The sequence below is a fragment of the Schistocerca nitens genome, chromosome 8, assembly GCF_023898315.1.
Source record: "Schistocerca nitens isolate TAMUIC-IGC-003100 chromosome 8, iqSchNite1.1, whole genome shotgun sequence".
NCBI lineage: Eukaryota > Metazoa > Arthropoda > Insecta > Orthoptera > Acrididae > Schistocerca > Schistocerca nitens.
In genome coordinates, this window is record NC_064621.1 from 547,430,804 (window position 1) to 547,448,631 (window position 17,828).

Genomic DNA, 17,828 nt, shown 5'->3' on the forward strand with positions numbered 1-17,828 from the left:
AGTTTAACTACGAATTACGTAACGTAATTAAAGAATAACGTCAGCTTTGCTATTAAAGAATAACGTCAGCTTCGGTAATAAATACAGCCACTTATTATGACAGCCCACCAGCAGTTAATAGAGTATAGTAAAACAGAGTAAGTATATTCATGTCGCAGTTCGATGTAGCAGTCAGATGGCGATCCAGTAACAGTAAAAAAGGTAAGGAACAGTTCTGGGTTATTGCAGGTAACGACTGAGGGCCACGATGACGACACATTCTATGTTTCGTCGAAATAATCAGAAAATCACTTTTAATGAGCAGCATTTAAATTTGTATGCTAAGATTGAGAAAGAAAATTAATTTCAAAGGGAAGATTTCATTTGTTATTATTAAGCAAGAGATAGAAATCCCAAGGGAAGGTTTCATAGGTTGTTATAAAAGGGAAGGTTGCGTAAAACAAAAGAGATATAGAGGAGACGGGAAGGTTTCAATTAATATACATGGGCGTGCGGAAAAGTAATGCCTCCGAATTTTTTTATGTGAAAACACTTAAAGCTTTTTAAATAGAACAAACTCTATTAACATTATACATCTTTATTCTTCATGACTACGTATTTATTTCTGAAAACAGTTACTCTGGCGATGAACACATTTCTCCACCGAGAGATCGGTTTATTGATACCGTTATTGCAGAATGTTTGATTCCGTTGACTGAGTCACAACTTCGCCTCTCGTTGTACCGCTTCATCCCTAGTAAATTGAAGTCCTCAAAGGTGTTCTTTAAGTTTTGGAAACAGACGAAAATGATATGGTGTCAAGTTGTGACTGCATGCAGGATGATCAATGACAGTGGGCCAAGGCGACTGTCGCAGATATTTCAGTGGTCGTGTGTGGTCTGGCATTGTCATGCTGAAGAAACTCGATTACGGCACGCTGTTTCTCATGCACCGACGTAGTTACGTTACACAACGCCATGTTTCACGTTACAATTCGGAGTCCTCTAGCGGCAGGGTACTGCAGATGCGTAGCCACGAAGAATATATATCTAGGGCGCTAAGAACATTTGCTTTATTTAAAAAGCTTTAAGAACTTTCACACAAAAAGTTCGGAGACATTACTTTTCAGCACGCCCTCGTAGATGCTGAACCGACTGGGATGATTTCTCAATACGCAATGCTGTTAAACTATTTAGATAAGCGAAACTGTCGTCCTTTAAATTGAATTTAGTGGCATATGATATTAACAGACTCGAGTGGCGCGAATTAAAAATACCATTTCATAGCTATGCAAGTTAAATCATTTAATCACCGCCTTAATATTTCACCCCAAATATAATTTTATCATGATGGAGAAAATAGTCATTAAAACTCTGAAACCACACCAACAGTTAATTTTTACAATTAAACTTATCAAGAAATTCCAAAAGCTGCACTTAATCTATGAGTGTGCCTCTTACCTGTGTTACCGAACGTACGCGTCGTCGACGTTGCACTCGTAATGTTAGTGGCGGACTGACATTTTCCTCTGTCTCGCAGTGCATCCAGCGTTATTTTGTGGTTAATACACCATGGCATTAAACGACATCCTGCGTCCTTTCAGCAATTTGTCACTTTAATTTACAACGATCCACATATTATTTGCAGAGCACAGCCACTACACAACATTCCTGATCACACACACTGCTGGCTTGTCTGATGTTCGTTTGCTCAATAACAAATAATATCTTTGTCCAACCTCCTGATTCTCTTTCTCCAATGTTAAAAACTGTTATTCTGTTCACGCTATATATTTTGATAGATGCATATTATTTAAATCTTTAGCAATACAATCAAAATGTAGCATTGAAAAAGAGTAAATAAAAAATGAAGTTATAATTTTCCACAGACATAACGAAAATTAAAACTGTTTCACACGCCACTAACAGGCACCACACTGGCGCATATACTGCGATATTTCAACGCAAACTGTGCAATAAACTGAGGAATACGAAAAAGAAAAATAAAGCGCGTCAGTGCCTCGCGTTTGCTGAGTCGTTAAAAGTATCGACCTGTTTTTCTATCCGTGACAAAAAATGTTCACGTCGAGAAGATCCTGTACTTTCTTGTTAAACTGTAGAATAATAGAAAATCCAGGATGGATTAGTGACAGTATTATGGAAAGGATAGATTGCTACTCACCATATAGCGGAGATGATTCAGCCAGAGACAGTGGTTATGTGTGTGTGAGTTGTGTTTGCATGAGTGTGTGTGCGTGTATGTTTTCAAATTCTGATGAAGGCTTTTTTGGCTTAAAGCTTACTTGTTTCCACATCTATATCTACATCGATACTCCGCAAGCCACCGTACGGTGCGTGGCGAAGGGTATCATGTAGCACTACTAGTCATTTCCTTTTCTGTTCCACTCGCAAACAGAGCGCGGGAAAAAACGACTGTATGTATTGCTCCGGATGAGCCCTAATTTTTCGTATCTTCGTGTCCTTATGCGTAGTTTATTTTGGTGGCAGTAGAATCATCCGGTAGTCAGCTTTAAATGCTGGTTCTCTAAATTTGACATTTCTTTTGTTGAGCCTAACCGCTACTCAACGTCTCCGCCATATCGCGAGAAGCAATCTATCCTTTTCATAATATTATGTAAAACACACATTTAAAAAGCTTGTCTTTAAAAATGAACCTTATAGTTCTGAACTGCTGCCTAGTAAACCAATAACGTCCTTACGGAATATCACAGGAAATATGCGAATGAAACAGATTTTTTTTTCAAAGAGGTCACAGTTGTATACATGATGACATTTTTTACAAAATGCTCGCCAATGATCCTCTACGGAAGTAAATGTAATGTAATGCCCTAAATAAGTGGGAAAACCACCATCGGCAATAAAATAATTGTATGAGCTGCAACCTCATGTTGAGAATCCGACCAACCACAGCTGAGCAAGAAGCCACGTAACAAATAGAGATTCATTAGGATAATCCTAAGAAAACCCCTTTCTTAATAAACTGTCTGTCAGGCGACTCTACAGTATTTTTTGCCAGTCTGGAATTCTAGCAAATGCGGCTAAAGGAAAAGATTGAACATAGCCAGCTCGATAGCATTGACGGTAATCTCCTATGGGGAACGCTACAGAAGAGAAGTTATTCGTTATGTAAAGACTTATTCTTAAAATTTCGAAAACGGAGATTTTTCATACTGTGGCCATGACGGTAAAATTAGAAACACAGCGACCTGATGAGAAGACTTACAGACAGCTCTTTCTGCAGTCGCTCTGTGAACAGGTTAGGACTTTAGCAAAATGATAGTGGCACTGTCTTTGGAATGGTTACATCTCACCGCAGTGTGATGCAAATGCTTACCAGTCAGTTATGTGAATTTATTTCAGTAATCTATCTTTTGGAACAGTAATTAGTCGTTTTTCTCATCGTTATCATACTGACACGTGTTAGTCATATGAGTATGTCTCAGTTCACTTGGCTCTCCTGAAAACCGCTGCCGAGTATGGAAATGAATGATGAGGTATGCATTTCTAGAACTAAGGTAAATCTCAATCTGATAAAAGTGATGTATATTACACTACTGGCCATTAAAATTGCTACACCACGAAGATGACGTGGTACTGACGCGAAATTTAACCGCCAGGAAGAAGATGCTGTGATATGCAAATGATTAGCTTTTCAGAGCATTCACACAAGTTTGGCGCCGGTGGCGACACCTACAACGTTCTGGCATGAGGAAAGTTTCCAACCGATAACTCATACACAAACAGCAGCTGACCGGCGTTGCCTGGTGATAGGTTGTTGAGATGCCTCGTGTGAGGAGGAGAAATGCGTACCATCACGTTTCCGACTTTGATAAAGGTCGGATTGTAGCCTAGCCGATTGCGGTTTATCGTATCGCGACATTGCTGCTCGCGTTGGTCGAGATCCAATGACTGTTAGCAGAATATGGAATCGGTGGGTTCAGGAGGGTAATACGGAACGCCGTGCTGGATCCCAACGGCGTCGTATCACTAGCACTCGAGATGACAGGCATCTTATCCGCATGGCCGTAACGTATCGTGCAGCCACGTCACGATCTCTGAGTCAACAGATGGGGACGTTTGCAAGACAACAACCATCTGCACGAACAGTTCGACGATGTTTGCAGCAGCATGGACTATCAGATCGGAGACTATGGCTGCGGTTACCCTTGACACTGCATCACAGATAGGAGCGCCTGCGATGGTGTACTCAACGACGAACTTGCGTGCCGGCCGGAGTGGCCGAGCGGTTAAAGGCGCTACAGTCTGGAACCGCACGACCGCTACGGTCGCAGGTTCGAATCCTGCCTCGGGCATGGATGTGTGTGATGTCCTTAGGTTAGTTAGGTTTAGGTAGTTCTAAGTTCTAGGGGACTTATGACCGCAGCAGTTGAGTCCCATAGTGCTCAGAGCCATTTGAACCATTTTTTTGAACCTGCGTGCACGAATGGCAAAACGTCATTTTTTCGGATGAATCCAGGTTCTGTTTACAGCGTCATGATGGTCGCATCCGTGTTTGGCGACATCGCGGTGAACGCACATTGGAAGCGTGTATTCGTCATCGCCATACTGGCGTACCACCTGGCGTGATGGTATGGGGTGCCATTGGTTGTACGTCTCGGTCACCTCTTGTTCGCATTGACGGCACTTTGAACAGTGGACGTTACATTTCGGATGTGTTACTACCCGTGTCTCTACCCTTCATTCGATCCCTGCGAAACCCTACATTTCAGCAGGATAATGCACGGCCGCATGTTGCAGGTCCTGTACGGGCCTTTCTGGATACAGAAAATGTTCGACTGCTGCCCTGGCCAGTACATTCTCCAGATCTCTCACCAACTGAAAACATCTGGTCAATGGTGGCCGAGCAACTGGCTCGTCACAATACGTCAGTCACTACTCTTGATGAACTGTGGTATCGTGTTGAAGCTGCATGGGCAGCTGTACCTGTACACGCCATCCAAGCTCTGTTTGACTCAATGCCCATGCGCATCAAGGCCGTTATTACGGCCAGAGGTGGTTGTTCTGGGTACTGATTTCTCAGGATCTATGCACCCAAATTGCGTGAAAATGTAATCACATGTCAATTCTAGCATACTATACAGCGTGATCAAAAAGTCAGTATAAATTTGAAAACTGAAAACATCACGGAATAATGTAGATAGAGAGGTACAAATTGACATACATGCTTGGAATGACATGGGGTTTTATTAGAACAAAAAAAATTCAAAAGTTCAAAAAATGTCCAACAGATGGCGCTTCATCTGATCAGAATAGCAATAATTAGCATAACAAAGTAAGACAAAGCGAAGATGACGTTCTTTACAGGAAATGCTCAATATGTCCACCATCATTCCTCAACAATAGGTCTAGTCGAGGAATAATGTTGTGAACAGCACTGTAAAGCATGTCCGGAATTATGGTGAGGCATTGGCGTCGGATGTTGTCTTTCAGCATCCCTAGAGATGTCGGTCGATCACGATACACTTGCGACTTCAAGTAACCCCAAAGCCAATAATCGCACGGACTGAGGTCTGGGGACCTAGGAGGCCAAGCATGACGAAAGTGGCGGCTGAGCACATGATCATCACCAAAGACGCGCGCAAGAGATCTTTCACGCTTCTAGCAATATGGGGTGGTTCTAATAAAACCCCATGTCATTCCAAGAATGTGTGTCGATTTTTACCTCTCTATCTACATTACTCCGTGGTTTATTAAGTTTTCAAATTTATACTGATTTTATGATCACCGGTATTTGTCCAATGAACACCCGTTTATCATCTGCATTTCTTCTTGGTGTAGCAATTTTAATGGCCAGTAGCGTAAATCTTGAAAGTTGACATCGAAAGTTGACATTCTACAACACACAAACAATTAGCATCTTACCTCTTCCTGTTAACGTGGTAAATTTTCAATACTTCTCACCGTTACCTAGTGGGGAAAAACATTTTTCAAATAACTTGCAGACACTCTGCAGTGTATTTCTGAACCTCCCTCTCGTAGATAAATGTAATTCCCAGTCTACCATGTACTGACCCTGACTGCAACGCCTACATTAAACTATCAGGGGCACGCTAGTAATTACTCCTGGATACTCGATCACAGCCGAAACGTACCTATTTTGAATGCCTGTTAGCACATCGTAAATACGATTGTTTCGTTCACAATACATTGGTAGAGGAAAAACGTAACAAAGAATTTAGATTTCTTGGCAAGTTAAATACTATAGACCTGTATTAAAAATAATGATTCACGTATTATTAAACATTTATTATTAACTAGGAATATAGGTTTTGAAAATTCACTGGTAAGCAAAATATCATAAAAGTAAGAAATACTTCTGTTATTGACGCTATAGTAGTATTTTTTGTGTCTGGAGGCGATGACCATCCTTCGAAGTTTTCTTGATTCTTTCCTGATCAGTCAAACATTCGTTAGATCGAACTCCCAGTTACTGAAACTTTTTCTGGAGTTCCTACGACTTCGAACTGCCAAGATGCGACTGTCTGGAGTCATTTGAACATTGCAGATTCTATTCACGTTACAGTAACAGCGTAATGTCTTCCATTCGCTACTTCTTGGGGTTCGAGCATGTGCTGTCAAATGTGATTGCACAGTGATGAGACATTATACTCATATTCGAGGATACAGCATTACGAATACATCCACATTAAGGTGATTTCTCTAAATAGTCTTAGACGAATGCCAGGATCGTTCGTTTCAAAAACGTCTGCTATTTGCTTCCCCATCCAACACCAACCAGTGCTAGTGCTCCCTTCGCTAATGATCTCATTGTTGACGATATATTAAACATTATGTTCCATATACAGCATGTCACAACAATGTTCAGACAAACTTTGAGAGATTGTAGTGGGTGTCTGAGGAACAAATCGAGGATAGGGACCCGTGTCTGGAAACTTCATCCAGTAATACTATAGGGCGTAGACGTTATAGACGCCGGCGCCTGCAACTAGACCATCCCATCGGCACCAAACGTGACTTTGTACAACGACGGACCGTAGGTGAAACGTCGCTATGTTTTTTGTTGTTCAATGATCGCAACTGATTGCCACTATCAACAGTGGTGAAAACGCAGCTAGCTGCTGCATAGAAAGGCACCACCTGCTACGAATGTGATCCTCTGCTGCCTCAATCGATGACGGTTTTGGACACAGGTTTCTCCTGTATACCGAAAAACATTGGAGATTTTGGTACCCATGATGACTGCTGCTCATCAGTGACGAAGGCTGGAATTTACATGCTAGTACCGCATCTCAACATCTACTGAGTGGAGACAGGTGGCCTTTTCAGATGAATCACGTTTTGCACTCCATCAGACAGATGGCTGTTGACATGTATGGCGTGAAACTTCTGAAAGTAAACATCCTGCAACAATCGTCAGAAGGGTCGAGGCGGGAGGGCATTCCCTGGGTGATCTCGTCATTCTGAAAGGCACAATGGATCAACAAAAGTATGCTTTTTTCCTTAGGAACCATGGCCGCCCCTAAATGCAGTTTGTTTTTCCTCTTCATGATGGTATCTACCAGCAGGACAATGCAACATGTCACTCAGCTCACAGCGTACGTGCGTGGTTCTAAGAGCACCAGGTTGAGTTTACCGAACTCGCCTGGCCACCAAACTCCCCAGATTTAAACCCAAATGACTGGGCTGTTCACACCATGGATCCTCATCTGAAAAACCTAGCGCAGGTGGCCATGGCACTGGAGTTAGTATGTCTCCACATTCCTTCCACTGACTTCCAGAACGTTATTGACTCTCTTCCTGCATGTCTCACAGCGGTCTGCACTACAAAAAATAAAGAGTGGTTTTCAAGCTTTTGAGAGGTGGTCACATTAATATTTTTTAGCTGAGCTTTCCTTTATCTTCCTTGTTTTGTCTGCCAAATGTAAATTGTACAAGAGTTGTATATTCATCCTTGAGGAGTTCTAGGTTATAATTTCGTCCCTGAAGGCCACAGTTTGTATTCTGAGTGCTCTCTGTTTCCCCCTCGCCTATCTTCCACCCTTCCTGAAAACTTGCAACTGTTATGCAGGTGGTGCCCGCAGGCGGCGAACTTGTGCTGGTGGTGGCGTCTGATGACCCGTACTGGGTGCAGGATGTTCTGCTGCCACACCTGCAATCCCTGGGTCTGCGACATACCTTCCTGGTGGGGGATGGCGTGCTGGACGAGCCGGAGTGGGATCTGGCACTACTGTCCGCCTGCAACCACTCTGTGCTCGCCTATGGCACCTTTGGTCTCTTTTCAGCTCTAATGACTGGCGGGCGCGCCGCCGTCTACCACCTGCAACGAGGAGACGCCGTGTCGCCTGCCATGCAGTTCGCACAGCACATTCCTGGTTGGGTCGCCATCTCACAGTGAGGATCTTAAGATGGAGGACCTGAGGGGCAGCAGGCATGTCACCACTAGCACCACAATGCTGTCATTTCACGCATCATACAGTTCGCTGAACACGTTTCTGACTGGGTTGCTATCTCGCAGTTAGAAACTCGAGATGGTATCTTTGATGGACAGTGGGAGCACCATCTTTAACTCTCCATGTAGTTCACCCAGGAGACATTAGACTCAACGTGCTGATACTTCTCCATGATGCCACTAGGATGTGTCTGTGTTCAATTTAGATTGTAGGAAAGGTTGTTTATCTTTGCGGGGGGGGGGGGGGGAGGGGCGGAATGAAGGAGACCAAACAACGAGCCCATCAGTCTCATCGGATTAGGGAAGGACAGGGAAGGAAGTTGGCCATGCCCTTTGAAAGGAACCATCCCGGCATTTGCCTGGAGCGATGTAGGGAAATCACGGAAGACCTAAATTAGGATGACTGGAGGTGGGATTGAACTGTCGTCCTCCCGAATGCGAGTCCAGTGTCTAACCACTGCGCCACCTCGCTCGGTGTAGGGAAGTTAGGGAAGTATATCAACTTCTGTGGTTGCATGCAGTCTGCCATAAGCCACCTGTTGAACAAAGGGCATCCATCTTGTTGTTCTATATGGGGAGGTATCACGCTGGTGAGCTTATGTCTCCCAGTTTCATTTTGGAATTGGCACCATTATCATATTGATACAATACCAACACTTAGGGAACATTTTTATAATAGCAGTTTACAAATCTGAAATAATTTGACTTTCTTTTAACTGATCCATTTGAGGACTACAAACATAACGTAATGACATTTAGCTACATATACGAAGTATCAGTGCTTTGTACACCAGAATATTAGATGTAGTACTATCATAACACTCTTCTGAAACTGTAAAAGGATTGTAAATCCAGTGTATCATCGTAACTATGGTAGTGATTCTTGTACACAGATTAAAGCAAGAACTCATTACATCTTCAGTTGGTACACTCATTCCAATTTTGGAAACTATTACTGCCTTTTCTCTCTCCACAAATGAGAATTTGCAAACTTCATTTTCATTGTTTATACGCATTACGAAAAGTACAAAACATTAAGCTCTACAATGGTAAAAGTCTGCTGGTTGTGTGAAGTATGTTCTAACTTTTGCGAAAAATTTCAATTCACTGTGAGAAAAAGGAACCTCTTCCTTCGCACTTGAAATTTACTCAAAGAACTGGAAAACAAATTCATTTACTGATACCACAATACATTTTGTCTTCCTGTGTAGTTTAATTGAAGATGTTCTTGTTTGGAAAAGAAGTCTCCTAAATAGCTAGCTTGTAAATTTTCTTTTATACTTTATAGCCAGCAGAAATTAAGTTACCTTTTGCTTCCTTTTCAAATGTGTCAATGTTTTCCATGCTTTCTATTCAGAATGACAGTTTGTTTGGCCAGATGATCAATGTGTTTTGAATAGTTACTGATATTTCTGCGTTTCATGCTTAATTTGTAACTTATTAAAAATTATTACTCACTCCTGTGAAACAGTATTAATAGTAGTAGTAGTAGTAGTAGTAGTAGTAGTAGCAACTTTATTCATCTGTAGATCTCTTTTTACAAGGATATAGGACATGTCAAAGTATTAACAAGTTTAGACCAATTTAAAATAAGCTAATTCGTATACACATATATTTACAGGCTTCTTGTTAGAGACAATCATTAGATTTACTCCTGGTATACAATACATTTTTTTACAAATAACTTATTGAAACGTGTAATGCCACACTGTTCACTCATATCTCACTATCAGTCGCTGCACACTCTCTACACACATTTTATCATAACACTTCACTCACTACACACACACACACACACACTGGTGATCTCTGGGTCATTTTCTGTACCGCAACCTCCTTATTGCTATCCTGAAAAATTGAGTCAACATCCCTACATAATGAGTGAGATGTTGAGCTCAGAAAGAGGAAGAGGTGTTAGTATTATGCTGTGCATAGCTTGGGGGTAAGTATTTCTAGAAAGGAAAAACGAAGGAAAAAACATAAAGTGAAGGTGTTCTGTGGAATGTTGGATGTTTTATAATCATTATTATTATAATTTATTTGTATAACATTTTTATCATACCCCTACTCTGTTTTATCTAAGTAATCCTTCAATATATAAAATGTATTGTATAACAGGTACTTTTTTGCTGCCTTTTTAAATAAGTGTATTTTTGCAATTTCTTTAATCTCCTTTGGGAATTTATTGTACAGTTTTATTCCTTGGTAGAAAATACTGTTTTAAGTTTTAAATTTATTTTTTCTTGGTAAATGTAAGTTGAGTCTATCTCTTGTTGCATGGTCATGGATAGAGCTGTTTGTGCAGTAATTACCAATGTTATTTTTGATGTGTACAACTGACTGGTAAATCTATTCGCATGGAGCAGTTAAAATTCCCAGTGTTCTGAACAGATCTTTACAATGAGCTCGACTAGTATTTTTGGTCATTATTTTTGTGGCTATTTTCTGGAGTTTGAAAATTGTGTTCATATTTTGTGCATTTGTTTCCCAAAAAAGAATGCCATAGCTAAGAACTGAGTGTACATATGAATAATATGTAACTAAAAGGCACTGTTTGCAAGTACCTTCGTGTGTTCACACCACTTCAACTGAGAATCAATATTCATGCCAAGAAATTTTGCGTTTGTTACACAGTCTATAGAGGTGCCATCTACATTTAATTTAACATTGTCGTTTTTCCTCTTCAAACTGAAATTAATGGCATTAGTTTTCTCTATGTTCAATGCCACTTTATTGCTTATTGACCAATTGGTCCTAATATGCTACCTTCCAGAACCCCTATATTAATGAATTTTGGTTCTGATAAGAGTTTTACTAAATGTTTAGATCTATTGAAGTAGTGTTATCTCTACTCTTTGTACCCTATCTGCTAGGTATGATCAAAACCAGTCATTAGCTACCCCTCTTATTCCTAATGCTTCTAATTTATTTAATAAAATCTTGTGGACGACTGCACCAAACACCTTAGAAAGATCCAAAAATATGCCTGTGATACACTCATTTTTATCAAGAGCATCAAGTACAACTTTTGTGAATTCTACTATGGCTGACTCCATATTTTTCCCACTTCAGAAACCAAACTGTGCTTCACTTAAAAGATTGTATTTATTCAGGTAATTCATTAATCTGTCTTTCATAATTGCTTCTATTATTTTTGAGAATGCAAACAGCAGAGAAATGGGCCGGTAATTTTCCATGTCTCCTGCACTGCCTTTCTTAAAAAAGGTACAACTCTTGCCTGTTTTAACTGCTCTGGAAATGTCCCTGGTGTGAAAGATTCATTTACTTGTAAAGGGACCTTGTATAATCCCTATGCATTGTTTCAGTACATACATTGGTACTTCATGTAAGCCTACTGACTATTTATTTTTTAGTTTTTGAACAATTTTATTGAATTCATTCTCTGTGGTTGGAATAACATTATGTATTTAGAGCAACATTATTTACAGGTGCTATATTTGTTTTGGGGAATTTTTGCTGTAACTTCTCTGCAATACTTGAAAATTGCTCATTTACGTAGTTTGCTAAGCGTTGTGGATCATTTATTACCTTATCCCCCTCCCTTAGCAGTATGTTATTCTACATTTGTTTGCCTCTCCTTGTTTCCTTTTTTATAACATACCACACTGCTTTGCTTTTATTCTCTGCATTATATATTCTTTTGTTATTAAATGACTTTTTTGCAGCAATCAGCACATTCCTATAGATCTTTTCGTATCTATGATAGAAATTTAAGAATTCTGGATCATTGCGAATCTTTTTTATGGAACTGAGGTGTTTTAAGTGTTTGGGACGACTTCTTAATACCTGCTGCTATCGATCTGTTTTTGTGAGTTGTTGATACAGACATGCATACTTTTGGAAATGTCTTTTCAAAGTTCAATTTAAACAATGTGAAGAATTTAGAGAATTTCATATTCACATTGGTTTCCTTATACACTTCATCCCAACTTTGTTTTCCTAGTTCTTTTGAAAAATCTTTTATTTTGATTTATGTTAGATGTCGTTTTTAGGCTTGTAGTTTAGGGAATGATTCGATGCCTGATTTTACTGTTTTTATTTGACAGAGATGATCTGATAGTCCAAGATTTTTTACAGCTGCATCACATTTTTCCCTGTCCATATTTGTGGCCACGTGGTCAATTACTAATGCAGTTGCACTATTGACCGACAGGGACATGCCAAAACTTTGAAGGATATTTATGAAGGTGCTGCTGGATTCATTTATGATATTAGTGTTGATGTTAATGTCCCCACATAGAATTATGTTGACCTTTGTACTTGAGACTTTGTCTAGAACTTCTGTTAATTTATTGAAAAAAGTGTCCACACTACCACTGGGAGATCTATACACACACATGTTGATTAATTTCTTGGTGATATCAAGCCCTGTTAATTCAATAGCTGATATTTCAAAGTGTTTGTCTTCACTTACTGTACTGAGGTCACATCTTGATTTGAACTGTGTTCCTTTTCTGATATAAATGCATGATCCTCTACCCCTTGAAGTAGTTTCGCAGCAAGAATTTGCCCTTTCATACAATGATAATAGTGCATGTTGGATTTCTGTGTCCACACCAGTGCTCAGAAATACAAAATACTGTGCAGTTCAATGATTGGAGCTCAACTGCTAATAATTGAATTTTATTTTTTATTGATTGCATGTTTTGATGGAGGATTGTTAAGTCTCTGAAATGCCCCATGTTACACTTTCCAATGGTTTGTTTTTCTTTGTGACATCTGGTATGTGTGATATCTGAAGTGTTAAAATCTGTCTTGTGAGTGATTGTTTCAGTATTTTTTAAACTGATGGAGATACTCTTTAGGCAGGGGAACCTGTTGTCTGGATTTATCCTAAAAAAGACCTACATTTCCTATGATGACAGGTATTTGACCATGTGTGGCCCTAGATCCAACCCCTAAACTTCTATGAATCAACTGTACCAATCTTCCTTCCCAGTCCTGTTTACATGAAGGCCATGCCTAGTGAAACCTCATCTGTTGATAGTCCCAACAGGCACCAGAGAAACATGAGCGAAGTTGGCTGTTCTCAGAGCTACCCCTCGCCTCAGAGCTCCATCAAAGTGTGGTCCATCATGATGCCGGAACAGCTCAACAAAGTGTATGTTGGAGCCATAAGTCAGGGAAGGTCATCACCTATATCATATGCCGCATCCCTGTCTAAACTGTTTCCCGCCCCACCCACTATCACTACATGGTCCTCTTTTATAAATTCCTTACATAAAGGCCCTAGGTCCTCTATCACATGACTTAGCCCAGCATTTGGCTTGAAGATACTCGTGGCCTGGTACGCTGCCCCTAACTTTCCTGTAACCTCACCCATGGCTACTATCTAGCAGCAGCACTTTCTTCTTCCTAATACTTTGAACATTCCTAGGCTTCTTGGCCTCGGTTTAAGTGTGCTGCACATTTCCTGCTCCTCATTCTACCTGAGGCTCTTCTCCACTTAACTCTGGCAGTGGAGATCGCCTTCTCTTCCTTCCTATCCTCCAACCAGCTGCCAGTTCCCAACCGCCCTCCTCCCCCCTATCTGCCTTGATCCTTATGAGTCCCTTCCTTGCTTCCTCCAACTGTTTCCTTTCCTGTTCCCCTATCAAAATGCTCCTACTACATACTCTGCAGTTCCAGGAGAGAGCCTCTTCTGTTCTCCCGACATTCTCCACACTGCACCCCCCCCCCCTCCCCAGTGAAAATATTTCCTACAAGATTGGCAACAAATCCCTCTATTCACTCCCCTATAACAGCTCCCACATTTGTCAATCACGGTCAGTTTAGAAAGAATAATTAAGTTTAAGGAATGTTTTAAATTTGTCAAGGACGCTAGATTGACCATGTGTGAACAAAAAACGAAACAAAGGTCGTATGTGCGATGGCTGTTGTTTTTGTACTTATTTAGAGGTAGAATGACAGATGAATGAATTTGTAGTTACTTTGCTTTTAGAGAATTTACGTTATCAGTCGTGTTTGGTCAGGTTTTTAAACGTTTATAACGCGGAAAATTTAAGCCTAGATCGCGTCTATCTAACTAGTAAACAATACGAAATGTGTTAGTTAAATACGATTTAGAAATGTTTAATTACACTTTTATTGCGACAATAGACACTGATGAAACTAGTAGCTGTCTTTTTTTAAACGGATTTTGCACTATCAAGAAAACTTGAATACAATTTTTTGTGTTTATCTCACACAAAATTTGGATTATGTCACGATTATCGGGACTTCAGCTAAAGAACAAGTTTTTTCAAGAAAAAGCTCTGCTGGGATGTTAATATTCAATTGTGTGACAAGAACGGACACTACAGCAAGTATACAAAATAAAGAAAATTTAATTTTAACACTATTTCTTCTTAAATAAGTTCTTTTAGCGGATGAAGAAAATACCTGTGATCTCACTCGGCGTCCATCTTCGTGCGATGCCCTTTATATGTACATAACATTGGATACTACAGAAAATACTTTTATTAAATTATCAAGGAAGTGCCACAATCTTTTAGAAAAATCAAGAATAAAAAGAAATAGAAGTAGCTGGATGCGAGCCAGAAAAATTTAACTTTGTAGCTCCATAGTCCAAAACTGATACTCCACCAGGAACACATGTAACTTTTGACCATGCTCTTTAATTTATATTTCCTGAAAGCTTTAACCCCGATCTAACATTATTTTACATTTAATTACAACATATCGTACCAATACTGACACGTTTTCTAGAGATCCTCAATGTGCTGGTGTATTAAAATAGCGTATATTCACAGGACATAAATTAGAATACAAAAGCCATAAAATACCAGCTTCAGTAAAACGATGAAATCTAACTCGTCAAGACCACGAAAGTTGACAGATATCCTAACATTCGAAGCTGAGTACCAGCACATCATAGTGACATCATAGAGCAGTATAACCATGGCGTTCCTAACATATCCAGACAATGCAGCGTATCCCTTGCTAGGCTGCCATCTTGAAGTGACGATCCAAAGATGGCGGCCTCCATAGTGACACACAGAAACACCACCTTGCCATGATCTAGTACATGCAGCACATTCCTGGCTGGGTTGGCATCTAGCAGTGAGGAGCAAAATTTGGTTTCCAAGCGGACCAGTCCAGTGTTGCACAGTACTGTATCGGGCAAGATGGTGACGATGATGAGACTCTAAAGATGGTGCAACCTCATGCTCAAGAGTATATGGCAGTGACAAGTAAATGTAAGTGCAGATATTAAGATTAAAGTGTAAAGGTGAAATTCCATCAGCATTCTACGAGTGTACTTTCGTCCATGAGTGTTACAACCGCCTGACTGTTCTTTTTCACACTCGTTAACACAGTGCAGGCTTTTGTGCTGAAATCAAAGAAATTTCTTCAAGAAATTCATTCGAGTGGAGCACAATACCTCAGAATATTGTACTATAGGTGACTTTTATGGCTATGAAATTTTAAATCTTACCATGATTATTCTCTCATAATTACGATTTTGTTTTATTAGCACCATAAGCAGAATGAATTATTTATTCTCAAGACTTAGTTATTCTCTAACAGATTCAAAAGTAATTGTAACGTTGTAAAGCAAAACGGACACTTTCTCAAAAGTGGAGCACTACAGTACTTGTACTCGATGTTAATAAATTTCTCTTCTTCAGAAACGCTTTCCTTGCCTCTGCCAGTCTACTTTTTATATCCTCCCTACTTCGACCACCATCAGTAATTTTGCTCCCCAAATAGCAAAACTCCTTTACTACTTTAAGTGTCTCATTTCCTAATCTAATTCCCTCAGCATCACCTGATTTAATTCGACTACATTCCATTATCCTCATTTTGCTTTTGTTGATGTTCATCTTATATCCTCCTTTCAAGACATGGTCCACTCCGTTCAGCTGCTTTTATGGTCCTTTGCAGTCTCTGACTGAATTACAATGTCATTGGCCTACCTCAAAGTTTTTACTTCTTCTCCACGTATTTTGATTCCTACTCCGAATTTTTCTTTTGTTTCCTTTACTGCTTCCTCAATATACAGACTGAATAACATTGGGGATAGGCTACAACCCTGTCTCGCTCCCTTCCCAACCACTGCTTCCCTTTCATGCCCCTCGATTCTTATAACTGCCATCTGGTTTCTGTACAAATTGTAAATAGCCTTTCGCTCCCTGTATTTTACCCCTGCCACCTTCAGAATTTGAAAGAGAGTATTCGAACTAATCATGTAAAAAGAAAGTAGGGATAAAAAGTACATATTTTTCAATCTTTATTGTTCTCTCTCTGAAGAAGGAATGTTCCAGCCTTGAACTTGGATTGCTCAGGCAATAGAATCAAAACAACTTGTTGAGGGTAATGCCTCAGCTCTTGCATTGGAAAAACGCTCCAGGATAAGCAAGCCCTGTCAGTCTGTAGTCTCTTAGGAAGCACTGACAAATTTCTCAAATGGCTTCTAGAGAACTTTCACTCTGGAAACATCCATGCAGACTGTGGCTAAGCGATTTCTCCAAAATTACCATTTCTTCCAGGAGGCCTGTCTTGCAATGCATTCAGAACTGTAAAGTCTGAAAGGCAGGAGACAAGTTCCTGGCGAAAGTAAAGCTAAGAGCACGGGTCATGAGTGGTACTTCGGGAAGCTCAGCCAGTAGAGCACTTGCCAGCAAAAGGTAAAAGTCACAGTTTCGAGACCCACCTAGTATATTTTTAATCTATCAATCTGTTTCTTAAACAGCTGCATTTTTAGTGAGAGTAGCCAATCCGAAAGAAACTAAGGAGAGAAAACTACATACATACCAGATATATTGGTTGCTCTTTCAGCAAGCACTTACGTACCACCTGATGGGGGTCTACACAATCATATGTTATTTTCTAGGTGTGGAATTTATTTACGCAATTATGAGTGCTTCCATTCATGGCACTGTGAGGGGTACCAAATGATAGGATCACGTAACCCTCATCACCTGTGTAAAATTGGCACGTAGCTCCTAAAAGACGTTGGATGTTAAGAAACAGAAATGTAAAATTCGTTGTGGTTTCAAAGTCATTAACTATCTAATTTAAACTGCATTGGTTTTTGTGTCTTTTTGTCTCTCATGTCTTCATAGTTTCTCATAAAAGAGGAAACATCACTGTGCTACAATAATTTTTGAACAATGACCTTTTCACTGTAGGTAAGTATATTTGACTTAAATATTTGAAAAACTTACATTTTTAACAGACTTAAATACAGGACTTCTGCCTCTAGCATAATCCTCATTGTTAATTTCGGTATGGCAGAATTAAGAAATGAGAAACGCAGCAGAAGACAAAAGACCAAAGTGGAAACCCATTGCCACTTATGTCTTCAAAAATGTTTGTAGGATGCTATGCATCAATGAGACAAAAGTCTTAACATGTTTCTCTAATCCTGTTTC

The 17,828-nt window shown here is 39.9% G+C and overlaps 1 protein-coding gene across 1 annotated transcript in view; it reads left to right on the forward strand.

Moving 5' to 3' along the window:
* The window catches only part of LOC126198864 (galactoside alpha-(1,2)-fucosyltransferase 2-like), a 96,972-nt gene extending 88,327 nt beyond the window's left edge, over positions 1–8,645 (forward strand). The window contains exon 6 of the mRNA XM_049935461.1: positions 8,050–8,645. Coding sequence (XP_049791418.1) covers positions 8,050–8,376 — 327 coding nt within the window. The 3' untranslated portion in view covers positions 8,377–8,645. The remainder of the gene's footprint in view (positions 1–8,049) is intronic.
* The last annotated feature ends 9,183 nt before the right edge of the window (positions 8,646–17,828 follow it).